At 39.7% G+C, this 27,288-nt stretch overlaps 1 protein-coding gene across 1 annotated transcript; it reads left to right on the top strand.

Moving 5' to 3' along the window:
• On the top strand, positions 1 to 26,263 carry kdm3b (lysine (K)-specific demethylase 3B). The gene is given in 26 exon segments (XM_032554621.1): positions 1 to 509; positions 7,282 to 7,446; positions 10,568 to 10,681; positions 10,889 to 10,994; positions 13,569 to 13,693; positions 14,628 to 14,687; positions 15,018 to 15,713; positions 16,374 to 16,991; positions 16,993 to 17,557; positions 17,643 to 17,859; positions 17,943 to 18,157; positions 18,256 to 18,408; positions 18,509 to 18,616; positions 18,846 to 18,973; positions 19,069 to 19,366; positions 19,446 to 19,699; positions 19,859 to 20,131; positions 20,231 to 20,414; positions 20,519 to 20,609; positions 21,168 to 21,298; positions 21,394 to 21,513; positions 21,867 to 21,890; positions 24,549 to 24,688; positions 24,811 to 24,987; positions 25,099 to 25,233; positions 25,318 to 26,263. Coding segments are annotated over 26 exon segments (5,388 nt in total). The 5' UTR covers positions 1 to 299; the 3' UTR covers positions 25,399 to 26,263.
• The last annotated feature ends 1,025 nt before the right edge of the window (positions 26,264 to 27,288 follow it).

Here is a 27,288-nt window from a genome sequence, read left to right on the forward strand (position 1 = left end):
TACCAGGAGGAGTGCGTTTGATTGTTGCAGGGCTCAATGGCGGACAGAGCAGGATAGTCGCGTTAACACCGAGGACAAAAACGTTTCGACTGGGAGATTTGTGGTCCGCCGCCGCCGCGTATCCCCGGGAACAGCGACCAAAACGTGCTCAGTTTTGCATTAGCTTGAACTACAAAGCAGTCGCAGCTGGTTTCTCCTCGCCTTTTTGTTACAGTAGCTTCCTTGAGTTCCCATCCCGAGCGGAGAAGTTCAACTGTTCATGGTGGCTCACTGAAGGCTGTTAGCTTTGTAAGCAAACCATGGGGGACTCTCTCGAATTGATCGGGAAGCGTCTTATTTTGCTACTCGACGACAGCAGGCCCGCCAATGGATCAGAGACGGAACAACCTGCCTGGGCCCGGGACTGGCTCCGAGGAACGGTGCGGGCGGTGAGCGTCATCGGCCTGGCCGCTCCGGAGGGTAGCGAAGGAGGGGAGGCGACAACGACAAGCACGGCTGCCGGACTCACAGTCAGTATTTACATTCAAGCGTTTCCGTATTGCGAAGCTAAATATCAGTCATTTTCTAAAATGCAACGTGTGCTAAACGGTTCAATGTGTCTTCCGCTTAGTGGAGCTTGTTTTTACCCACCAGGATCGGGAGATTTATTGTTACCTGCTGCATAAATTTAGATCTCAGCCCGCTGCGTGTTGCAGGGAGAGAGGCGAAGCTAAAATCGAGACCGGGGATTTTCTGGCCTTTGCTTTGTTCGATTTTCTTAGCTTCTGGATATCCAGCTTCAAGCAATGTTATGTGTGACCTTGCAGCATTTACTGTTAAACACTTAAGATCCAGAGTTAAGAGAAGCGTCGAGCATTTTGTAGTAAATCGGAGATAATATCTGTGCAACCATTACAGGCGATCAATTCTGCCCGTCAGCTAATGTTAGTCCTCTTAAAGGCCAGAAGAGGTTCATGAAGGGGCGAACCTGAAATCTCTCCCACCTTGTTTTTTGACCTAGATTATTTAGTATGACACGGCTTATAAAAATCTGAATGAACGACGCTGACATTTTGAAGCTGTGTTGATTCAACACTGCAGATAGAGCCAATGTAAGGTGGTGGTTGTAGACCAACATGACAGAGGGAAGTCAAACTAATGCTTATCCAGAATCATATAAACAATTGATGGCACTGCTCAAATATAGGATTCAAAAAGTTGGTCTTTTAAAAGTGTGAGTTATTTTCTTCAAAATTATATACAGGGAAGAATGCTGTATCATGACATAGTTTTCAATCAACTTGTTGTACATCTTATGTGATGAACTTCCACTAAAGTTGTTGCCAAAGTTAGTAGTTGGAATAGATGGGGTTGCCACGTTTTCTAAAAAATTGTTAAATTCGTTTGAGAGAGCTTTAAAATGACGTTTTAATGACACCATGAAGATTTGTGTTGGCTAAAAATAAGTAGACTTTAAAGCTGAAATTTTGGAATCTGTATCAAGACAGAAGAAACATTATCTCTAAAATATTCAATTAGTTGTTGCCAATAAGGAAAATGTCTGCGTTTTTAGTTATCACAATTAATATCAGTTAGTTGATGTGTAATTGTCCTTCTTGTCAGCCAAAGGTCATGTTTGTTGCTACAGATGATGATAGTTCCACCATGATAAGCAACAACAAAAAGTGTTTAAACAAAAATGATATTCAACTTGCATTTTTTCCCAGTTAAACATTCTAGTTAAATTCTGAAGTTAAGTCCAAGTTATTTTGAACTGTTGATTGAATCTGGACCTTATGTGTGCCAGTTTAGCAAGTGCTCGTATGACAGATCAGTACTGGGAAACATCGACAGACTATTTGATTGATTTACAGACGTCAACAATAAGTCCTGACTACGTTAATAACAGAAATGAAAGAAGTACGGTAACATTGTTCATATGCATACGTTATTGGAAATTTTGAAAACTGCAACCCATAATAGCAGCTAAAAAGCTGGTTTTTTTTTAGGTCACTGTGCAGAAAGAAAGAAGCATATTCACCTATCTGGTGATTGGAGAACAAACAGCAACTCGTTTCCACTAAGCGGTGCGGCATGTGTTGGTACGCTATTTTGTGGACTCTGACTGGGCAGGTGGGGCTAAACCCAAACACCTAACGTGGCATCTTACTAGTATTAAGGACAAACCTGTCGCAAGCAGAGCCGTGTTTCTGTCTCCCAATGATCAGACTGAGTTGTGTTGCGCTAGTCGCTCCACTATAAGCATACCGAGGCTCCTAAGGACATACAACTGAAGGGGATCCAGGAAGGCTGCGGTACCAGTCGGCTGTATGGACTACTTTTACAATTAAAACAAAGTAGCGTACTGAGCCGCGCCGAGCCGTACCGCTCAGAGGAAACCAAGCGTAACTGTTCAACTTTGATTTTTTACATCTTATGAAGACCCACGTGTATCTGTAAATGGAGTTATACTGTCAACATGTGCAAAATTCCTGATGGAATACTTGGTAGGATATTACGCATGCAAATTTTGAATGCTAATAATTTATTTGCTAAGAGCTGTGTTTGTTTGATAAGGGGTAAAAATCAGTCACATTTCGTAAAAGTGCTCAAGTGGTGATCAGAATCACAGTGATTTGAAATGTAAGGTCTTTAAAAAACAATGAGCAACTAAAGTATATATAATATTTTTATTTTATTTTTTTTAATCTGTCTACTGGTGCAGTTGGTAGCACTTTTGCCTTGCAGCACGAAGGTTATGGGTTTGAATCCCAGCCTAGGTACTTTCTGCAAGAAGTTTGCATGGTCTCCTGTGTGTATGCTTGGTTTCTCTCCTGGTACTCTGACTTTCTCCCAGAATCCAAAAACAGGACTGTTAGATTTATTTGTCTCTCTGAATTGTCCTTAGGGTTGAATGTGTGTGCGCATGGTTGGTTCTCCTTGTGTGTCTCTATGTTGCCCTGTGATGAACTGGTGACATGTCTGGTGTGTACCTCACCTCTCGCCTGACATCTGGAGACAGGGACTAGCCCCTCTGTGACCCTGCAAGAATAAGCTGTTATAGCCAATGAATGGTTACTTATCTCCAAAATATAGTAAAATGTTGACCTGCCAAGAGAAATAAACTGATTTGCAACGGTAAAGTCAGTAGGTATGAAAAACTTTGTTTAGAGCTACAGTATGGAAGTAGGTTGGGAATACGAAATGGGTTTAAATATTGGCAAAGAAGCCAACCAATACCAAACCAGGTGATATTAAGGAATAAGATTTAGGAAATTCACCACAATATTGAAATAAGTTCAAGCTACAGTAGTTGATCAAACATATGCTTTTTTTTTTTTTTTTGCTTGTTTCTGTGATTTAAATTCATTTTTCAACATCTTAATTTGTGAGTTAAATGACATTTTGATCTAGTTTTGTGTCTCCTCTGCAAAGCCTTCTGCTCCCTCTTTAAATGATGAACAAATAAATAAAATTAACCCATATTTCTTCATGAGTTGTAAGGCAAAAATGCAAAAGTCAGCTTTTACTTTACCTCAACCTATTTGTGACTGAGATTTTTCCGAATTGCATTGATTTAGCTTGTCTTTTCACCATTAAATCATTTTTAACTCACAAGCCAGTTATGTGTTTTTAAAGTACCAAAGAGTTATAGTTTACTAGGAGTCATTCCAGTGGGAAGGTGATTTTTGCTTAAAGTTTACTTTTGCCCTTTTCCACTGTCCTTGTGGCATGTGTACTGATGTAGATCGATCCAGAAATGTTATATTGACTCATAAATTTGTTAGTAATTCCATATCCAAACCATAATATAGCAGCTGTAAGTTGTAGGGCCTGTCTTGAATGTTGATCCCAGAGGCCTAATAACTCAGAACTATTTTTAGTTGGATCCTGCGCTGCTTTAAATTTAGTCTTGGTAAAAGATCACAATGCAGCGGGAGGTTCTCCAGTCAGGCTTTTCTTGGCTGATACTGATTTAAAAATTGCCATCGAGGTCTGACCTGCCTGCGTAATAAACTCAGAAAGGTGCATAGAATCCAGGATGTTTGTTGAAGCTTTTTAATTCACCAGACTTTCTGGGAGTTCTTAGTTTTGATGCATGGATGGGGGAAAAAAAATCTCAGTTTTTAGCTTGAGAATTTAAGATGAAAGCTCTGGTCTCTGCAAGATTGATTGGTGTAACTCTAAACCCAAATATTTGTATCAAAGTGACTGAAGTTAGTATGCAGATGTTATACAATATAAGAAACGAGGGGAAAAAATAAAATGAATTGCACACTGAAGTCTTACAGAATATCTTTGTTGGACCATATTAATATTTTGTATTGCCAGCACTCAACTACAGTATATCAACATCATGGCCCAGAAACCCCAACACCTCGGGTTAATGTGGATATGTATGTGTCCTCCTAGTTTTCATAATAATATCAGAATATCACCACTTTAAAAGTTCCAGTGCAGTTCGACTTGAGGCAGAGCTGACAGATATTAAGCATTTTACAATCTTAAATGTCAAGAAGAAATCTTCAAAGGCAAATCGGCACAAAATGGTTACAACTGAGAGGGCAGTTATGCAGGGAATGTGCTTTTCATCAAAAGAAGTTGCATTTAGCATGGATTTTTATTACTCTTCATCCTTCTAGAGGACGGGCAAAAAGAAAAAGAAAGAAGTGAAATTGTTCATCGTTTAGAGACTTCTGAGCCATCACAGATGTCTCTAACCACAAACATTATGACTGTTAGAGAATCCATCTTTCGGCTTGCTGAGCCTAAACCACATTAGTGCAAAGTTCTCCATGCAAAGCAAAAACTCACTGCAGGCAATATGACAGACAGGATTATATATTAAAAAAATCGATTTAACTTTGTGGAGAAATGACTGCTACATTACTTCTGCACTATTCACTTTTATCATTTAGGTTGGTGTAATATGGAAGAGTATCTGTAGAACAAAGTCTACTCTTTGTTATGAACTATGTCCATTGTCTATTACTGATTTTTGACACATGGGCATAAGCTGACAAGTATAAGAAATTAAAAAACCTGTGAAATTTAGTAAATTTTAATTATTGTGCAGAATATTGTTTTAACTGTATTGACATTGACTATAGCCAAATCTAAAACAAGTGACAAAAAGTCTGAAAAAAACAAAACATAAGGCGGTAAAAACATCCTCCACTATAAAATTGGGAATTGTCCCATATTTTGGCTCTTTGATGCATATTCATTCACCCTTGGTCTTGGAGGCACACTGCCCCTCATGTTTTAGATGTTTCCCTGCTTCAGCGCACCTGATTTCAGTTGATGTCTGATTAACAGGCCTTTCCTGAACTGCAACTACCTGAATCATGTGTGTTAACGCAGGGAAACGTCTAAAACCTACAGAGCAGTGTGCCTGGAGGACCAGGGTTGAAAAACACTGCTTTAGTGCATCTGTTGGTAACAGTATTAACACAAAAGCAGATCAGCAACTCCATTCTCTTAACTGACCGGGTCAATATCTCAGTACATTAATAGACTTGATTCTCAGATTAAAATGCAGTCATTCTCAAAAATCAAGTTTTAGATGATGATCGGTCTGTATCAGCATATCTTGCATAATCAACAGACATTGTGTTGCCTCTGGATGCATATTGTGCCTTAGAAAGTAATTTGCTTTAAAAATTTTATATTTTGGATTAAATTGCCATGGCAAACAGGAATGAACTCTGGGGATTACATGGTGTAATGGTATTTTTACTGGAGAGCCTCCCTCAAAGCAAGTATTGGATGAATGTGTGTTGCTCTGTTTATGGGGACAGAGAGCTCCATAAAGAATTCCCACGTTGATAGTTTTTTCTTCGGTTTGTTGCCTTTTACTGGTAATTTATTTTTCAGTGTTATGTGTAACGCTAACGAAGCATGCAGTTTCACCTGATCAGTTTGCATTTGACACCTTTTAATAAGCAATAAAGAACTCCGTGTAAAACTCTGTGGTCAGTTTGAATACTATTTTGTATTTTAAGTAAATATTTGTGTGACTTGATTTCAAATAACACAAAGTTTGGTATTGTCTTTAAACGAGAGTCCACTAGCAGGTTCTGAATTTATAGAACCTGAAGAGAACTCTAGTCTCTGTTCTCTTCCTTATTTCTTCGAAAGTGTTGAAATCGGCTCTCATTGACATAGTCACATGACAAAAATTGCGTCATTTGGTTTTCTTGCACCCACCATCCCTTCTCAACACCAGGCCCTGGTCAAACTATTTCGACAGAGCTCTGTGGGAAATGTTTTGTGATTGGTCAGAAGTTTATGCAGAAATCGCTAGGACAGCAATGTTGATATTACTCTTCAACTAGTCTGCTTCCACTATCCGTTTTGTTTAATGTGGAGAGGAATTGTTCATATTTGTACAATTCTTCACTAAATAACTACAAAGTTTGTCAAATGGCTAAGAACTCCTGGAAATTACAACGTCAGTGCCACAGAGGAAGCCGGCTGCAGAAAGGTTTGTTGCTGGGAGGGCGTTTCCCAGATGGTCTGAGCTGTGTATGAAAGGTGTGTGCGAAATTGAACATCCTGTGACCAAACGTTGACTGTTGGGCTTCAGATGAGGCATGGGAGAGCCTTTGGGGTGAGAAGCTTGGTCAGCCAGGAGGTTCTCAGAGTAGAGCAACCAGTTGATGTTAGGACGCTGCAGTGGTGAGGTGTTTCAAACATGCTCCACCAAGAGGAGACCCAGAGGAAGACCCAGGACTCACTGGAGGGACTATGTTTCTTAACTGGCCAGGGAACACCTTGGGATTTCCCCAGAGGAGCCGACCCAAGAGGCTGAGCAGAGGGTAGTCTGGGTCTCTACCCGACCCCGAATAAGTGGAAGATAATTGATGGAAATGCACCAAAAACAGAATTAAACTGACAGGAGAAATATACTGTATTTCTGGTCTTAATTTGTAATATATATATATTTCTATAATTGACCATTTGTTTCAACATTGACCAATTCGTGTAATGTCTTGTGGGTGCGTTTATCCACATTGGTGCCATTTGTTTTACCATCAACCTGCTATAAGACTACAGTTAAAAAATTAGCTCTCGTGGCAAAATGTGACATAATTACATAACTGTTTAATGTACTTATGTTTATTAATATGCACGGCCCCTTATTAAATAACTTCAAATGGTTTTTTTTATGTAATTATCTCTTCTTTTACCCTCTTTTTAATCTCTGTGGAAATGTTCTTAAATTTGTTCTGGTTTTCTTAATAAGAAACTGAGCACCAGTCCTAATATTTGTTTGTCCTTCTTGTTCACTAACTGCAGGTATTTCTTGAATTCGAAAACGGATCGCAGCGATGTTCGTGGGTGCAGGTGTATGGCGACGGAGTGAAAGCCGTGTTGGTCGAAGACTCGGTCGTTTGGGTCAGCCCCAGTGACAGTATGAGGGTCAGTGCAGTTCCAGGACCAACAACGCCTTGGCCGGCTCTGGTGAGTGGACAGTTTGGCATTTCAGATAATATGACTACTTAAGAACAATAATAATGTTGGGCTTTAAAATTCAATGAAACAGACAATTCATGTGGCCTATCTCAATGAAGGAGTAGAAGTTGTGTGCTGTTGGTCAATTAGTAACCCTTGGTGTGTCTTTGGATGGGCTACATGTTGTACCTTTTGCAAGTTGTATTAGCCACATATTGCATAGTGCTTGCACATGGTCACAGCTTTATCTGTGGTAAATCATTGCTAGGTGGGATTATTAAATAATGAATTACACTTGAGAGTGACAGTTAACTTATTTTACTACTTCATGTTGGAGATAGAAAATCGCAGTACGTGTTGTGTGTCAGGTCACTTTCACTACAAGTTATTCAAATGGGGACTTGATAAAGCACTAAACAAGTGCAGTCCATTTACCATATTAGTCTTGACCTGACTCTTTCTGACCAATGAATGAATCCTGTTGGTGTGTCCTCTAGCTCTGAGCTAAAGTAAAGTTTTCTCTGTTTCTTTGGGCGGGCATATTCTGCCCCAGTTGCAAACCGAGACAAAAGAACCAAATGCTTTCTTTTTAATAGATTGTCATGAAGAAAGAGTTTGTCCAACTTTAAATAGCATGCTTATTTTGAAGAAACTTGGGCTTTTTTAGTTTAAAACATCTGACAAAATGTCGTCACTGGTATAACATTTTGAAGTTTAAGCTTGGAGTCAGCTGAAGGTGGTCATGTGTATATAATATGCACACGTGGTGAGACCGAGTTAATTTTGTGGTCTATAATTATTTGCAACTAATTGAATTTTAACCAAAAGCTATATATCAAAGTCAAAGTTTATTTATATAGCACATTAATAATGACCTCAGCTGACCAAAGGCTTTCACAAAAATCACATTACAGATGAATGGTAAAACAAAAAATAAAATTAAGTTGGGTTAAAAATAATAAGACCATCATAAAATGGCAGAAAATACTAAAAAATAATATAAATACAAACCATGGCAATATTGATCAAATAAGCAACATTTTGATTTCAAAATCCCTCTTCGCAGCTAAATAATCAAATAAATAGAAATATGAGCAGAACAACACATTTATTGTCTTCAATCTGTTATTTAGGTTACTCAACCATCGAATTAGTGCAAAGTGTTATTATACCCATTCAGCTTCAGTGATAGGCCATCTCTTATTTGCTTAACTTGCACACAACTACAGTCCTTTCCAGCATCAGCATCAGAGGCTGCAATTATCCCCTAAAGGGCCACTTGTCATACATCTCTGTTTGTGGATGTTGCCTTTTGCATCATATTTACAGGTGTACTAGAAATGCACAAATGTAAAAAAAAATGTGATAATTGCATTAATACTTTAGCTTACTAAAATCCACGTAATTGAAATGAATAGTCATCTAATTCTGTTGTTTTTAAAGCTTTTGTTAGAAGAGAATGATGCTTTAAATTGTTTTCCACCCGCTTCCGTGGAATTTGGTGCTGGTAAAGACGACACAAACTTTGCAACTTGGAACTCAAATTTTTAAGTGTTTTTATAGACATAAATATTTGCTTCCATAAGTAGTGATCATGTCCTTTTTGGGCTTCAACATGATCGTGTAGATGAAATGCTCTCTGAAGTCTTATCAGCTGCTCTGACAACAGGAGACACCTTGTCCTGCATGTCTTAAAGCCTCAGTTGCTCTTGGTTGCCTTCGTTGTTTCAACACAACGGAAGCATTCACTTGATAACAGTGCTGTTCATTTATAAATTCCAAGTTTTTCAGATTTTCCAGAATACCCTCAGTATATTACTGAAAATAAAATAATTACAGTCTGTGCAAAGAAGGATATCTTGTATAGCCATCAAAACTTAATCTGAGCAGTCTTATAACCTATTAAAACTTCTTTGAAGGGCAATGAGTTTGTAGTTTCAGTTAAAATGAGAACTGCATCAGATTTTTTTAGGATTGATAATGAAAGGTTAAAATCAACACTACAAATTAACAGTTGAGTTTAGTTAGAGATTATAAAGGAAAAGCAAGTATAACATGAAACAATACGCAAGAATCAGATCTACTATAAATCACCTAATGCCAACTTGCTAATGATAAGTGACGGGATGTGAGGTTCATAGCTGGCGAGGCACTGACTTAATCATAATCAGATTTACAAATATAGACCCCCTGCATGTTGTTGTTTACATAAGGAAATTTCGCGCATGTGGACAAAGCTGGAGGGCAAAGAACTATTCTTCTACATGTCACGCATAGCCGCGCTGCCGCCGTAGAATAATTCCGTTAACTCAATCAAACTTGGACATGTAGATATTATTAATTTCCCGCTGTGCTCCACAGCAAAGGGAAAAACTGTTAAAAGTACAACTCAGTAGCACTTCTTTCTAGCTTTCTGTATCAGCGCAGCTACGCGCAGACTTGTTGCCATAACAACTGACAACAACTCCACAAAAAACACTCAAATATTTCCCACTCAAAGAGCAGAACATTCAGTCTGTTGCAGTAGTATGGTTTTAGGCTTAATGTTTATTTTGCGATTATTAATAAGCGGTTGCTGTGGTAAGAGGAGAAAACTTTAAATATATCGCTGCACTTGTTGTACAAGAGGTTCGATCGGTTCTTGTGTCCAGCCACACGGCAGGAACAACACACCACACACGAACCGATTCCAGTCACGAACATCCCGATTCCAGAAGAAAGTCCCATAAAATCCCCAACAGTGATAGTTTGTGGACTCATTTTAAGCGATAATAGATGTAACAAAAAGAAAAGGCGTTGGATAAATGACGGTGTGAGCAGCCGCTCTATTTGCTGCATTAAGCAGTAAAATTGCCAAGCCTTGACCGGTCTGTGATGGTAAAAAGGTTGGGGACCACTGCTTTATAGTACAAACTACAGGGTGAAAATACCAATATAAATTATTTTATCATTATATATTATTTTTCCATGATGACAGGTGAGGCTCCATTCCATTTTTCCAAACTTATGACATTTCTAATAAATTAAGGTGTTGAAAGTTGAAAGCATGTTTAATTCAGTTTGTTGACCATTTTCTGTTTTGGGTTGTGTTTGAGCAGGAAGACTTTCTAAGTGCTTTTCTCTTGTGCAGGCTTTCCGCTCGCTGGTGGACAGAGTGGGTTTAGGATCACTGGTTCCTGTGGAGTATTTTGGAACAAAGAATTTTGAGTTTTTGCCAGATGACAAAGCTTTCCAGAGATTTGAGGTGAGTATTTCTTGTACTGTGATCTGGAATTAACAGGTAGAAACAAGGGAGTTGCATTAAACCTTTTTTTTCCCCTTCAATTAATGGTTGATTAAAAAATGTTGTTTTTCCTTATTTACTAATATTGAACCTAATATTACTTTCTAATATGATCGGAGGATAAAATAAATGTAAGTATTCCATAACTGTGTTTTTGTGTTTGTGCAGGCTGATAAGGACATGAGACACCCCGTGTTGTTGGAGCAACCATCTCTGCTGTCAGCCTTCTCCAGCTGGCACACTGACTTTAAACTGCAGGAGATCTTCAGGAAGGGTAGGAATCAAACTCACGCTTGATGTGGTCTCTGGGTTGTTCAGTCTTAACAGTGGAGCTATAATGTTTGGGCACAAGTAAAAAGGATTTGGCCCGGTTATAATGTTTTTATGACGCATTACAGGACCTTGTTCGGAGGGGCTGGTGAATATTCTTAATTTTCTAAATGTTGCTCTTCATAAATTCTTTTGTAATAGGAGGAGCCATTTTGTTTAATTTAATCTTCAGCACTTTCCTCAGTATTTGTAAGTCTTCACTAGCGTTGTTTATTGGTTTTGTTTCAAGAAAACAAAATAAGCAAAATCACTTTAAATTCCTTTACTGGCAGGAAAAGTATTGAACACAATTCTTTCTGTGTGCTTAGCTTTCTCCATTAGTTAGTGTATTATTAGGTTTCTATAAATGCAGGTAATGTTTGTCCTTAGATGAAAGACTCAGTGAAACACATTAGAGGTAATTTACATATTGAGCTGTTAGTCTGAGCTGCACAAATCCTTTGAATGCTTGGAATGTCCTTTCTTAATGTGGGAGACGTCTAAAAGGCTTATCAGTGTCTAGTCCTACACGTTTCATTGTTGGCAATTAAGGAAATATTTTGACTACTGAATTGAGGGTGAATGAAATGGAAAAAATAGGATCACATTATTTTACATTGAAAGCACCAATTTATCATAATCTATGTGCATAAAAACTCAATTTCTACTCATTTTCTGTTTCAAAATCCCACATTTCCTAAACTCAGAATTCATACGTTTGATAAAATTGTGGACTTTTGAGTGCAAACCATAAGTTAGGTTATATTGTATGCATGGTTCACAAAGCATTTAACAACCTGCTTTGTTGGTTTAATGAATAGCAGGGAGAGTTGAGGGTTCTTTCACAACTTCTCTGGCATCTGGACCAATTTAGGGTATCTATGTTTTAGAGTCTAGGACTGAAAAATCCTAAATTAAATACAGATTCTTCAAGGCACATCTGTAACAAGGGATTTTTTTTTTTTTGTTGAATTCAAATGCTTCTAATTTTAAAAAAGTGTCAAAACCGTGTCCTACTTTTTTAATCTTTAGATGAGTAGGTATTTATTGTTGAGCAGAGCAACAACTAAAGTTATGAGGTGACAAATTAACTATAAAAGATGTTCCTCTCTATATAAATTGGGGTAAAAAAAAGTTTTCATGATGTTTTTATTTTGTGGATAATTTTATTGCAAAAAGTCTAGAAATTATTTTTCTAAACATTGTTTTCATATACTAAATTGGGCAAATGATTAAATTTAATTTTCTGCTTCTCAAGACTATGTAGAAATATTAATAAACAGCATAATATAGTTAAGAACATTTCTGCAGGGATTTGTTCAAGTTGGACAACCTGTACATGATTGACTCTTTACACCAGGTCTCAGACGTTGGAGCCACGCTGAAATCTAAAAGTTAAACCCCCCCCACTCAAACAACATGCTGTCATACCACATAAATCTGCCCAGAATGGAAAGGAAAATAAAACAGAGTGTGCACAAGACAAGAAGAGCAATAGACACAATCTGCCTCACAAAAGATAAGCCTTTCTCCTTTGACCTCCCTCATCTCCCTTCCCCAACAATAAAATAAAAATAAAACTTGCTCCATGACTGCAGCACTTTAATGACATTATATAATTGATTTTGGAGATGGTGCAGTAGCATTTTTTAAATTTAAATATATGTTCTACTGCAGCTCAGTCCTCTAGCAGTTTGTTCATCAGCGCATTTATGAAACTGCTGATTATTGGATAAAGTTGGTTCTCATCTTGGATTGAAAGAAGCTAATGATTAACTCCCTACAACACTAAATTCAGATTCTTGTAAATTATTCCACAGATAGAAATGATGTTCATTCTCAGACCTGGTACCTGTAAAGATTAACAGGTTCACACAAACTTCACTCATGACGTATGTGAAACATGAGCACTGAGGAAGTTCAACAAGCAGCAGTACTGCCAAGTGCGCCGACTTAATCGGTTCATTTAATTGTCATCTCTATTTAAAGGTTTTTTTTTCATAAAGCAGTACTTTTCAGATGTTATTTTGCGTTAAAAGATTTTCTTTTGGGATTTGCTAAAAATGGTTGAGGTTGTCTTATCCATTTATAATTTTTCTGTGATTAAAACCAGTAATAGTGGCAATAGTTAGTCTGAAGCCTTGCATGTGTTTAAATGGGTTTCTCTCCAACGCCTCTTAAGGAGAGCAGAATGCAGAACCAGTCGGGCTACTTGTTGTAAAAAAGTTGCCATTCCTGTTAAACACATTTGAGGTTTTCTCAATCTTTTTCAGGGCACAAAAATGCTAGTGTTTTTTTGTTTTTTTTTTGTCTTCAGCAGAAATTGGAAATTAATTTTCATTCCGTTTCTTTTCTTTTTTTATTTTTTATCACTGAACATTTAATAATACTGCAAAACTGAGAATCATGTGTTGATTTCATAGAAATATATAAAGTAACTAAAATGGCAAAATTGTATGCAGAGTTTTGTAGAGTAAAATTAACCTTCTCTCCAGAATTCATTGATGATGTTTCATTTTTATCTCATTGTTCTTGTCAGGCTCGTTCCCCATCCAAGGACGCAGAGTCCGCGTGTACCAGCCTGAGTTTGAAGATTGCTGGGCTTTTGGATATGTCTCACAGCACGATCTCATCTCACATGTTATGGAGATTACGCTGGATAAGGTGACACACTTTAACACATTCATGGTAAAACCAGTTTTAAATTCTTTGTGATTCTTTTTTTGTTTGTTTGTTTTAAATTTTAGCACGAGGGAAGTCCTGAACATGTCTTTTGGTCATGTTCAGCAAGACAAAGTAGAAAAATACAATTTGTTCATTTAAGCGTTTAAAACTGATGCTATTCATATAACAGTTCAACTATCTTAAAGTCAATGCAACACAAAACATTTTCTGTCTGTCATAGTTTGGATCTGCAGGATTGTTTGTTTATTACATGATCCACATTTTTCTAAACTTAGTGAATCTCATTTAACTCTGCAAATCCTTTGGTATACAGAGAAGTCTTTAAGGCGCTAAAATGAGTCCAAAACATCAACCCTTTGCCACCGTGATTGACCGTTGGTGTGATTTGTTTGTGGTGATATGATACTTGCTTTCTGTAAAAGTTTGCTTCAGATTATGGGCAAACATTTCTCCCATAGTATGTTCAAAGTATGTTGTTGCCTCAGTCCTATTGTTTGTTCAAATGCACCTTTGTAAACATTCAGAAGTGTTCTTTGATTGTCTTTCAGTAATTTCATTCTGTCATAAACTGAACATTTTAACAAATAGGTTTGTTGTTGAGAGATAACTCATTTATTGAATAGTTTTTCCAAACTGATATTTATGAAAAACTGAATATAATTATTACCTTTCAATCAAAACGGTAAGCATTGCAGCTGAAAAGAAATGCAAAATTCTTAAAACTCAAACTTTCTATTAAAGTATTTGTTTTTGACATAAAGAATTGTCATAATTGAGCCTTGTGTTTTATGCTATGTTTAGTTTAAGTCTTTAATTTCTTGTAAGGACTCCTGAGAACAAGTCTGACTCCAGCCAGACTGTCTGCTGGGGGTTAATTTGTGAAAGGATCTCACACTGTTTTCTTCCCCTCCAGGGAAAAGAGAAGCAGATGGTAGATCCTCGTGTGATACATGTCATGCTAGCAGAAGAGGAGGTAAGTTTGTCATTAGTGTCATAGGAAGCTTTCTACAGCATGAAGTCAGCTCTGCTTTCGCTTCTTTTTCTTGTAGGGAGTGCTGCCTCTGTCATATTGGTTATTTTTTACATAAAGTTTTAAACTTGTATTTTGCATGGTTTTTTAGAGAAGATTATTTTTTTTATTTGCTTTTTGTGTCTGTTCAAAATATGTGAACAAAAACTTCTCTATCTCTTAGTGCTATTTTTTACTTTGTGTATGTGGCCAAAAATAGCTATATTGTGATTGGTTTACTGAATCCAGTATTGTCAGGTGAAGAACTAAATTTCCACGTTGTGCCCCTCTTAGCCTGGTAACAATGGACAACGAAAGAAGGACAGTGAAGCAATGAAGGGAGACGGACGCAGACGTAGGACTGCCTCAGAGGATGGTGACGATTTGAACTTGAAACGGTTTAAAGGAGCAGGAAACTCTGAAGCAGGAACTCAAAACTGTGGGGATTCCTGCAAAACTCCAGAGGAAGGCGTTGGGATCTGGGCCGGAGACTCTGAAAGAGTCAGCAGCTCCACCAAAAACGGAAACCCCTCAGAGGGAACCTCTCCTCCAGAAAGCGTATCCTCTCCCAACACAAACTCCTTGATTCACTTGGACCACTCTAATGCTTCTTCGCCTCTGTATCCTGCCCTTGTCAAAGAAAATGGGCGCCTATTCTCTCCACAAGGAGCAGCAGACTCAACCAGCAACACTTCTCATCCTCCCAACCCTCCCCCTCTCAAACCAGCCCCTTCCCCTTTCTCTACCACATCTTTTCCCTCACTGGGGCAAATGCCAGTCCTGGTCCATGGTGCTCCAGCCCCAAAGGCTTCTCCATCCCCCCAGCCAGACCGAGAGGATGCCTCCCAGTCGGCTTTCTCTAAAACTGCTGCTCTTGTTTCCCCCGGGCCCGTCACCATTTCTTGGTCACAGGACAGCAGACCCAGTGTTTCTCTGTCTTCGTCGATGGGGTTCAGTTCTAAAGCTCCCACCTGGGGAGGCCAGACAGAGGTAAGCGGCTCCATGAGGTTAATGCTTTCTGTTCTGTTACACTATCCTGGAAAAGTATTCATATGCCTTAAACTTTACTGGTTTTCATTATGACCATGACGTTCAGGGTGTTTTATTTGGCTTTTATGTGGAATACCAACACAACGTAATACATATAAAGGTGATGTGAAAGGAGAAGGAGGTGCATGATTTCAATTCTTTCTTAAAATTATCTGAAAGATGCGACATGCAGTTTTATTCACCTCTGCAAGTCTTGCAAGGTGACATCCAGCTTCACATTCTTGACAAAAATTTTCCATTCTTTATAAATTAGCTCAAACTCAGATTAGAGTCAGTGTGTTGTCATGATGCTGCCACCACCGTGTGTCATTTTGGTGATGATGTACCGGGGTAGGATTGTGGTTATGCTTCACTCTTTCCATTTTGAAATGATGAAGAACATTAATTCATGAAATGATCAAAGACTGTAAAGATGCAAAAAGAAAATAATCAGAACAATATTGGTCATTTCTAATCTTATCAATATAATTGTTGCAGTTTTTAGCAATAGTATCCTGATGTGAGGAAAGATTCAAAGGACATGAATGCTTCTCCAAGGAACTGCATACGTTGTAATTACAACTACAATATAGTAATTCACGGGTTTATTTTTATTCCCAGGGTTCTAAAACAACACCTAGTTTCCGTTTGTCTCAAGCGACCCCCACGGCTCCAGTATTTGGAGATGTTGCTTCCCAAACCAACGGCGCTCCCACCACTACCACAGCTTCCCACGACACCACCAAGCCTTTCGGCTTCGGCTTCAGTGGAGCCAAGAACGAGACCCGACCTCCGCAGGACCAGAACCTCTTTTTTCAGTGCATGACCCAGAATTCTGGCACCAGCTCCAATCTGACAACCGGTCAGACTCAAACTAAGGACACTAATTACTTCACTGCTGTGTCTGAGAGTCTGAGTAAAGAGCCAGTGACTCTTTTCATGCCTGCAGCCTCTACTGAAGGGCTGAAGAAGCCTGAGCAGCCCAAAGTGCCTGAGGCCCATCCTTTGGGAAATGGTGCTTTCAACATACCATCAGCCTTCCAGGGCGCATCTGCAGGTGCACGGGGCCCTGGCCTAACGATTGGTGGTCTTGGGATGGCCTCTGGAGCCCAAAGTGCTATTAAGAACAACAACAATAATAATGGAACTGCTGAAGGGAGTTTAGGGATACAGTCCAGTTTTAACTCCTCAGATATTCATCAGAACATTTTTCTGCAGGCCTCTAAAGAGTCTACTAATCCCTTTTCTGGCTTATGGGGACAAAAACTCTGCATCACCTTTTGTTGGCCTCTCTGGGACAGAGCCACAAACTCTGGGTGTTTCTGTGGACAATAAGCCTAAGCTGTTCACTATGGCCGAACCACCTAAAGGCATTCTGTCCAGCTTCACAGCACCCTCAGCTGCAGCTTCAGTCAGCTCTTCCACCACAACAATGCCACCTCAGACTCTGCAGAGTGAGATGGCCATGACAAAGAAGGACCAAGAAGTCGTAGAGATGCCACCCTCTACATCAGGTTGTCTGATGATGGGAAGTAGCAGCTCTGGAGAAATGAAGGAAACGGCTCTATTGTTTGACCAGAGTCAGCCACAGAAGTTTAGCCTCGAAGACCGAAGCCAGTCATCCAAGCGCGACTCTGATTCCAGCACCAACAGCGACCTGTCGGACCTCAGCGAGAACGAGGAGGGCCTGGAGAAAGATCAGATCCCCCCAGGGCTTGCTCTTCCTGCTAAGGATGGATCCATCCAGCAAAAATCTAAAGTCCAGGTGGCTCCCAAGAGCCGTCCGCGTAACAAATCTTTTAAAGGTGCATCTCATTCATTTTCATAGACCTTAATTTCTTATCAGAAGCTAAGCTGGTGATAGAGTTAACACTGCCTTGTATTTTCCAGTGGGCCAGTCTGTACTGAAAGACCAGAGCAAAGTGCGCCGTCTGAAGCAGTCAGGTGAGTCCTTCCTCCAGGATGGCTCCTGCATTAGCGTGGCTCCTCACTTGCACAAGTGCCGTGAGTGTCGCCTGGAACGTTATCGGAAGTACCGAACCACGGAGGATGACAGCGAGGATGAAGATGACCCGAATGTGGCCTGCCGTTTCTTCCACTTCAGGAGGTGAGACCAAAGTGGTTTGATGGCACGTTGTTTCCTCCATCTTGGGACTAAATTTCAATTTTGTTTTTCCTGCCTTCATCCAGGTTGGCTTTCACACGTAAAGGTATACTGCGTGTGGAAGGCTTCCTCAGTCCTCAGCAGAGCGATGCCATGGCGATGGGTCTCTGGTTACCTGCCCCAGCGGTCCAAGAAGGCCTCGACCTCGACACATCTAAGTACATCCTGGCCAACGTGGGAGACCAGTTCTGCCAGTTGGTGATGTCTGAGAAGGAGGCCATGATGATGGTGGAACCTCACCGTGAGTCTGAAAGTCGTCTCACACCTCATCTTGAGGTTTGTCCTCTTGTTTTATTTGTCTGTGATCTTAAATAAATCTATTTTTCCATGGTTTTTCAGAGAAAGTGGCGTGGAAACGTGCCGTGCGAGGTGTTCGAGAAATGTGCGACGTATGCGAGACAACCTTGTTTAACATCCACTGGGTCTGCCGCAAGTGTGGCTTTGGAGTGTGTTTGGACTGCTATCGGCTCCGCAGGAACAGGCCAAGAGAAGGTAGCTTATTAACTAGAGTTTTGGGAACAAACGTATGTTCACTCAAGTTATTTTGTGCAATATTCTTGCTTTGCTTGACTTTTTGCAAACCTCATTTTAGATGTGGATGAAACCCCAGAAGACGAGGTTTTCTCTTGGTTAAAGTGTGCCAAAGGCCAACCTCATGAGCCTCAAAACCTCATGCCAACGCAAATTATACCAGGAACAGGTAAAATAAACAGCCTGCCACATGTCTATTGAAGACACATAATCCTAGCAGACCTGAGTATTTTATAGTAGGTTATTTTTAACATCCCAAAGGACAGTGAAGTGCAAAAGTCATAAAGTGGTGTTTGAATGATCAGCATCCTCACACATTATAAATCTATTGCGTAAATATCATGTCTTGTAGGTATGAAAGAGATGCAAGGACTGATTTTTTTGTCTTTCTGCTTCAGCTCTTTATAATATAGGTGACATGGTGCATGCAGCAAGGGGCAAGTGGGGTATTAAAGCCAACTGCCCCTGTGCTAGTCGACATACAAAGTCACTAGTCCGCCCTACTGCCCCCAATGGGATTTCACAGGTGTGTTTCCTTCTCCCACTGTTTTTATTGTTTTGTTTTATTCTGCAATTGTTTTTAATATTTCAACTTGGATGCATCGTTTTTGTTTATTTTAGCAGTCTACATCCAGCAGCGGAGGTGGCCTTACAGTTTTATCTGGTGCTGGCACTACTCCAAAACCAGAGGCAGAAACGTCAGTAATCAAAACGGAGAGCATGCAGACGGCAACACCTTCAGACAGCGGGGGTGGGGGAACTGTGGGTAGTACCAGTAACTCTGTTATTAGTACATCCACTCCCTGTATTGTCACACAGTCCTCTGCCAAGGACACCCGTCCATCAGGAGAGGGCAACAGTTCTGCTCTGCACTGGCTTGCAGACCTGGCCACACAGAAAGCCAAGGATGACACCAAGGGTACGTAGGAAACACAGAACCAGGAGTCAGATAAAGAAATCCTTAATCGGCTTCAGTTTTAATGATCCTCTTCTTCCAGAATCCGGCTCACTTCGCGCCATGATGAGTAGAGAAAGTCGGCCTCCCTTTGGGCTGGACTCGCTTAGTGCCCTTTCAAAGCCGCCTGCTTCCAGTCCGAAGCTCTTCAACAGCTTGTTGCTCGGACCAAGCATAACCCAGTCCAAACCAGAGGGGTCGAGCCTCCGTGACCTGCTCAACTCTGGACCGGGAAAGCTGTCTCAGGGGCCTGGAGAGAGCAGTGTGCCGTTCCCCTCTGTTTTTACCTCATCAAGTGTATGTCCAGGTTTTCTGATCTTCCTTGTGCAGAAATAATGCTTTTAATTTAAACGCCACCTACAAGATTGGAAAATATCACTGCCACCTACTGGCGAATAATGTTTCAAATGTCCTGCCTTAATAAAAAAGCACATTTTTTATTATTTGATGATACAGAGTGACAAGATGAAGAGCAGCCTACCAAACTTCCTGGATCACATCATCGCCTCTGTTGTGGAGACCAAGAAAGCAGAGGGCCGGCGCTCTGTGACCTCCGAAGGTGGCGAACTTGGAGTGCTGGGAGCCCGTAAAGACGGCGTAATGGGTCTTAGTGTTTTGGAACCACATACCTCACACTCTTGGCTCTGTGATGGGCGACTCCTCTGCCTGCAGGATCCTAGCAACAGCAACAACTGGAAGATCTTCAGAGAGTGCTGGAAGCAGGGACAGGTAAGAATCACAGAGTATAAAATAGTTGAAATGGAAATCATCCCTGTTGGTGAAAGATGGGCTGACAGGTCGTCTTGATATGTTTGGGTTCTTTTCCAGCCTGTGTTGGTGTCAGGAATACATAAACGGCTAAAATCCGAACTGTGGCGGCCCGAGGCATTCAGTGAGGAGTTTGGGAACCAGGATGTAGATCTGGTCAACTGTAGAAACTGTTCCATCATTTCTGATGTAAAGGTGCGAGACTTCTGGGACGGCTTTGAGACGATCTCCAGTGAGTGCAAAAGTACAGTGTGTTTTTCTCATGCATCAGTTTAAAATGACCTGTAGGATAGGTGAAGCATGCAGTGGATGTTGTCTTAATGTCTTTAATGTCTCCTTTGAGTGTAGAACGACTGCAGGACAACGATGGCAGACCAATGGTGTTGAAACTAAAGGACTGGCCTCCAGGTGAAGACTTCAGAGACATGATGCCCACAAGGTGAGGAAACTAAAACTGTGTTGCTTTTTAGTTCCAGAAATTTTGGAAATGTAACATTTTATTTAAAAAAAATATTTACATGTAGTTTTTCATCCTAAAATTTTTGGTAGTTGTTTTAGAATTTTGATCATTTAAAAATTGCCATGCAAATTGGCTTTTAGTAAATAATTATTTCCAATTTATGGTAGTTGTAAAGTTTGGATTTCCTGATGATGATTTTCATTGATTTTGATTTCCCTTTAATAGTTATGACCGTTTTTAGCCTTTCTACTATGAGTGATCATTAATTATTTGTATTGCGTTCAGAGAAGTTCTGACTAGGGTTGTCATGATGCGTAACTTTGAAACTCTATACTGATACTAAGAAAACTACTTTACCAATTTTGATACCACTGCAACATTTTTAAAGGTAGAGAGGTTTCTTTCAAGTTGATAGAAAATGTGTAATTAGTACAATATAAATATGCAATATTTATATTGCAAAACGGTAGACAAGATAACAGCTAATACATCTTTCAGTAAAACAACTTTGTAAGATATTCCACTTTCTTTTTCCAGGTTTGATGATTTGATGGACAATCTTCCTTTGCCCGAGTACACAAAAAGAGACGGCCGTCTGAATCTCGCTTCACGGTTGCCCAACTTTTTCGTGCGTCCTGACCTTGGACCAAAGATGTACAATGCCTATGGTAAAAATGATCGCCTGGTGACATTTCCTCTCTGTGCAGCTTACGTTCCTTTTCACCTCCTTTCTTTCTTCCTTCAACTCCCCCAATGTCTGTAGGCTTAATTTCAACTGAGGACAGGAAGGTCGGAACCACTAACCTCCATCTGGATGTGTCTGATGCTGTCAACGTCATGGTGTATGTCGGCATTCCTCATGGAGAAGAAAACCAGGAGCAAGGTCAGTAGATTTAAGGGGACTTTGTTTCTTTATCCCTATCCCCCCACACAGACACTCACTGCTTTAGTACTAGACACCATAACCACAGCTGAGCTACTAACTATTAATAAAAAATGCTTGTTGATTAAAAATATGTTGCAAACAGAATTGATTCTACAGTATTTCAAAGTACTTTTTCCCACCAGTGGACAAAATAGTATTTTATGTGTATTTGAAAAAGCTTTGTTAAAATCCATTGTTGAGGATATTTTAACATTTAGGGGTTCCAGGCTTAATGTGCTTGGAAAGGACACTGGAGGCACCCTCCAGTGGGTCTCACTTATTTACATTGTGGTAAAATTTCTCCTTCACAGAGGCGGAAAACTCTGGATACCAAGGTCTGTAGACTTTCAGTTGTATCACTTGCGTAGCATGCCCTTCTTCTCAACTAACTCCCCCTTTTCACACCTGCGCTTCATCTTCCTGTATTGTTGTGCAGTAGGGGCCAGAGCACCGGGATTCATCCCTCAGTTTGTATTGTTGCATGTCTGTAAATTTCTGTGTGATGCAACCGTCACTATGGTAAATAACAGCGGACGTAAAGATTCTTATGTGCTTCTGGAGAACCGTGTAAAGGTTAATGTTGGTTTCAGGGTTGAGTTTCAACTCCCGTTTACAGCAAAACAAGTTAAGTGAACTGGTCTGGCTTCAGATGTTCTGTAGCTGTTGTGGGCTTGTTTTCTCTTCCTGTTTACTTTGGGTGTACAGTGCTCTGGTCCTTAGACTGGGAGAGTAGTATGAACGAAGGGCATCTAGAGCTGGCATTCCTGTTTCCTTGCAACCTTCTTTACACAAACAAAAACACACTCGCATACATCAAAAGATGGACTTTGGATGTTAGCAGAAATAAAAGGTAGATCACTCCGTTTACAAATGGTCTGATGGGTAGTATGAAGTTTATTATATGATAATTGATGAATTACAGACCCGTTACTCGCCAGCTGCAAACCCCCGATACCTGATTTTTTTTTCTCTTTTTTTCCAAATCAGGTTGTGCAAACCACAACACTCTTCAGTGTGGGCATTGTTACTCACCAATTTCAAATTAAATGTTTTTACTTCTTTCCAAAACTATTGTTCAGTCAAAATGTCATGTAAACAGGCTGTAGCTTCATCTAGAAATCAAGAGTAGACTGTGGATGTGAAAGTTGTCAGTAAATGTGATTGTGTAGTCTGTAAATTGTCCTTTTGCCTTTGTGGTTCTCAACTGGTCTGGCCACAGAATACATATATATTTGACAAATCTTCAAAACATATAGTTGTTTCAATTTTACTTCACAAACTAACCACTGGAGCGTTATGTGATGCCTTTATGTTACTGAGACAGTATTTGTTTTTGTTTTTTACAAATAGTATTTTTTGTGACCAAGCAGAAAGTCTGTGCAGGCATCCATCGTGTTTCTCCTTCTTCCCTCCTCATCTTCCTCCTCCTCATGCTTCTCCTCTGCTGGTGTTAGTGTTGATGTCAACATCAAATCCCCTTACGAGTTTTCATTTCTGCTCATAGACGGAGCACATAATAGCATTAAAAACATTAACAGTTAGGAGTGTCTCCTTGACATGTGAGCTCTGTAATACATTTTTAACATAAGGTAACATTTGTATTTGAAACTGAAATTATAGCGATACAAGGCAGTAAGTGCAACAAAATAAAAATAAAATCAGCAATATTTTGTAGCTATGCCTGAAGTGGCACACATAATCTCCAGTCTGAACCACATAAGGACTTTGAGTACCTTCTTTTTCTAGGTCATAGACCTCCTGAAACTCCTAATGGGATAATATTTGTTAAATTAAAGATTGCTGTAGGTGTTCCTCTTTTTTAATGAAAGCACAAACATCTTTTGCTTAACTGTCACACTTCTTAAAAAATCTGATATTTAAGCTTCCACAGCAATTATACCTGCTTAAATTGTGTCATTTATTGTAACTGGTATCATTTATTTGTGGCTAAAAGAGAGCTGCTTCTATGCAAACAACCACACAATGCTGCTCTAAACAGTATCTGGACAAACGAATACTGTTGGTCATATGAAAAGACAAATTTGGGCCATTCAGTAACAGTCCAGTTTTTTTGTCCTCTGGCTAGTAGAGATCACTTTGATGTCGTCTCTGGTGAATCGGAACAAGATATGTTTTTTTTTGATATACTGGATCTCTGAGTGTGGTTGTTGATGCTGTGAATCCAGCTGCAGCTCACCCCTTGGTAAGCTACAAGAAACTTAAGAAATTGTTTCTGCTCAATAATCCCATCAAGGTTGCATAATGTTGCCTCTGTGCTCAGTTTTTTTTCCTCTCAACTATCTATTAATGTGCTTGGATACTGAAAACAAGGAGTTTCTGAAACACTAATCATCAGTGTCTTATTCTCATTTCGGACGCTGTTAACATTCAACCAGTGATTGTGTTTGTTCTAAAATGGTCATATCATTTTTATATTAAAAATCTTAACATTTTCTGAGGAATTGAGTTTAGGGCTCACGTTTTCTGAAACCCACAATAAATAAAATGACTTGAAAGGATGTATATTATATACCACACAAAATAATAATAAAATGTCACTTTTTGAAATGAATTACTGGAATAAATTAACACAATAATGTAATTTATTGAGAGGCATCTGCTTAAACTGACTTAGCACTGCCTGAGAAATCCCACTGGGTCAGGAGGAACCAGTTGAGAACTACATCTCTGCACCATTCTTGTTCAAAAGTACGATGAATGGATACTAAATACTTTTCTAAATAATGTTTTAACAGAAAATAAATGTGGATTTCACCCTCTTAATCAGCTTAAGTGATGGTTATTCCAACATGTGGGACTAGATCCGTAGTTCAAGGAATCGCTAAGAACTAAAGTTTAAAACTCTAATATTGCAAAAGTCAGACAGAAAGAACTCAGATATTCAGATGTGAATATGTTTATGTAGAGATCTTACTGATGGACGTTTGGCATTCTGTATGTCTCTGTCTCGTTTCCTCTCTTTGGTTCTTCAGAGGTCATGACCACCATTGAGGAGGGCGATGTGGACGACATGACAAAGAGACGGGTACACGAGGGGAAAGAGAAACCCGGAGCTCTCTGGCACATCTACGCAGCCAAGGATGCCGAGAAGATCCGTGAATTACTCCGCAAGGTTAGCACCCACTGGTTCCTCAAGATACTCTATTCACAAAATGATCATAAAGTAAATGTCAAACACTTTTTTAAAGCTTCTTAACATCTAACTGTTTTGTCTCTCTCTGTGCCCCATGTCAGGTGGGAGAAGAGCAGGGTCAAGAGAACCCTCCAGACCACGACCCTATTCATGACCAGAGCTGGTACCTGGACCAGGGGCTCCGGCGCCGATTGTACGAGGAGTACGGCGTCCAGGGGTGGGCCATCGTACAGTTCCTAGGCGATGCTGTGTTTATCCCTGCTGGAGCGCCACACCAGGTCAGACACATGAGGTCTCAGAGTTTCTTTATAGGAATTAACAGTCTGAGGTGTATCCCCTTCAGTGACGTAGCTCTCTTCCTCTCTCTCTTCCTGCTGTGTTCCTATCAGGTACACAACCTGTACAGCTGTATCAAGGTGGCGGAGGACTTTGTGTCTCCTGAGCACGTGAGGCACTGCTTCAGGCTGACGCAGGAGTTCAGACACCTTTCTACGACTCACACAAACCACGAAGACAAGCTACAGGTTGGTTTAACTCATTTTTGCATGCGTATTGCGATGTTGATGATCTAGCATTTGATGTTTCCTTCTTTGACCTGCTTTCTTCAGGTGAAGAACATCATCTATCACGCAGTGAAGGATGCCGTCGGGACACTGAAGGCTCACGAACCTAAACTAGCTCGCCCTTAGTCCTCAATGCCACTCTACTACGTACACACACACACACACACAGCACACACCACATATCCACACATAAATGAAAACTGCAGAGTACAAAGTACAGATTGTGTGTGTGTTTGGGGCAGTGAAGGTCTGAATTTTGGGGAAAGAACATTTCATTTAAGGGGGCGGGATTAGACAGGGAGGGGGCAAATCAGCGCTTTGATGAAGGAACTCCTTTGTCGCAGTACTCTTAAACTTGTCTAGTTGTTTTTACGTTTTTTTTTTCTTTTTTGATTAACATTGTATTTAAGGTCAGTGTGTACTCTTGTTTTTGTTGTAAATGTAAAATGTTTGAGTAAGGGAGGGCAAAAAAGCTGACGTGCCTTCAGAGCAGAGGTTCAGCTACAATATAAGCAAATCACAAAATGTGAGTACTGGGTAACATTCTTATTTTGATGACATGCTTATGTTTTTCATTAGAAGCAAGGTTAACCAGTTTTTGTAGATTTTTCTTTTCTTTCTTTTTTTTAAACATTTGATTATTTTTTGCCGTCTGTGGCTGCAATGAATTTGCAAAGCAGCCGATCAAGGGAAGCTGACCAAAGTTTTGTATTTTTAGTTTTCTTATTTCTCTCATTTAGAGTAAGAAATCTTCTTTTTTACGCAACAAGCTGATGATTAGACGAGCTTCAGAGGCGGCAATTTTTTCTTTTTTTTTTTTTTTTTCTAATCCGTCTTTGTTCAGGAGGTTTGATAAACTACGGACTTCCAGCTATATTGTTCAAGAATCACAGTTGCAGCTGAACAGAACTACTGGCCATTAACATTGTATCAATATATATATTGATCTTAGCAGTTGGATTTTTTTTCACAATAAAGTTTACAAAAATAACTTTGTTTAAAGCCTTTTCTGTATGTGGTCTTTTATTGTTTTGTAGCAAGTTGGTGAAAAGCCAGACATACAATCCCCTTGTCTGTTCTTTTATTGTGATATTTATTCAGAGAAACTGACTCTAGATCAGATAAACAGCCGCGGTGGTAAATTTACAAGCTGATTGGATAAAATAATCTGCTTGGTCTTTGAAGAAACCCCAGTTGGAGATTAACCAATCATGACAGTGCATTTTGTGAACTATTCACAGGTCAATAGAAGTCCAATGCTTGACCCAGGCTGGAAGCAGCTTCTTTGATTCCTGTTGGTTACATGTTCTGGTCTCATTTTTAATGCCTCACAAATGTTGCCTTTAATCAATGGATCCCTGTTTAACACATTGCCACACCAATTAATACTCCTATGCTAAAGACAGGAAACTGATGCCACAGTTCACACAGACTCGACAGATAATAAAAATGTCTGGTCCAACGAGAGGGAGATTTCAGCTACAATGTTCAGATGGTAGGGCTCAAATTTGGCATAAACATGAAAGCAAGGACAACAATGATCTCCATAGTAACTGAATCTCAATCCCAACAACTGCCTTCTTAAAGGCTGGTTTAAACTTAAAATTCGGGTACCACCTCGTACTAGCAAAGCATACCTAATAAAGTGGCCTGTTTTAATACAGCTTATGACATTAAATAGGAGCAATTCATAAAACTGACATCGTGCTGAAAATGTATCTTTACAAAATTTATTTTGAATGGAGTTATTGTGAAATTGACAAAAACAGTGGTTGAAGTAAAAGTTATACTGAGGCTAATTTATAATTCATACAAACAAAATACTGCCAATTTTCCAATTTGGCAAAACCAATTAGTTAGCAGATTCATTCTTACATGGGAGAACGGCTGGACACATCTTGCAGCTCTTATGAACTGGAAACCTCTTGGTGACACAGAAAGAAGAGGAAGATCTACGACAATCTGGCAAAAGACCTTCCGAGAAAGATTCCCGTTCACATCATCGGAAATTACCAT

This window comes from Xiphophorus hellerii, chromosome 23, assembly GCF_003331165.1.
Source record: "Xiphophorus hellerii strain 12219 chromosome 23, Xiphophorus_hellerii-4.1, whole genome shotgun sequence".
Lineage (NCBI taxonomy): Eukaryota > Metazoa > Chordata > Actinopteri > Cyprinodontiformes > Poeciliidae > Xiphophorus > Xiphophorus hellerii.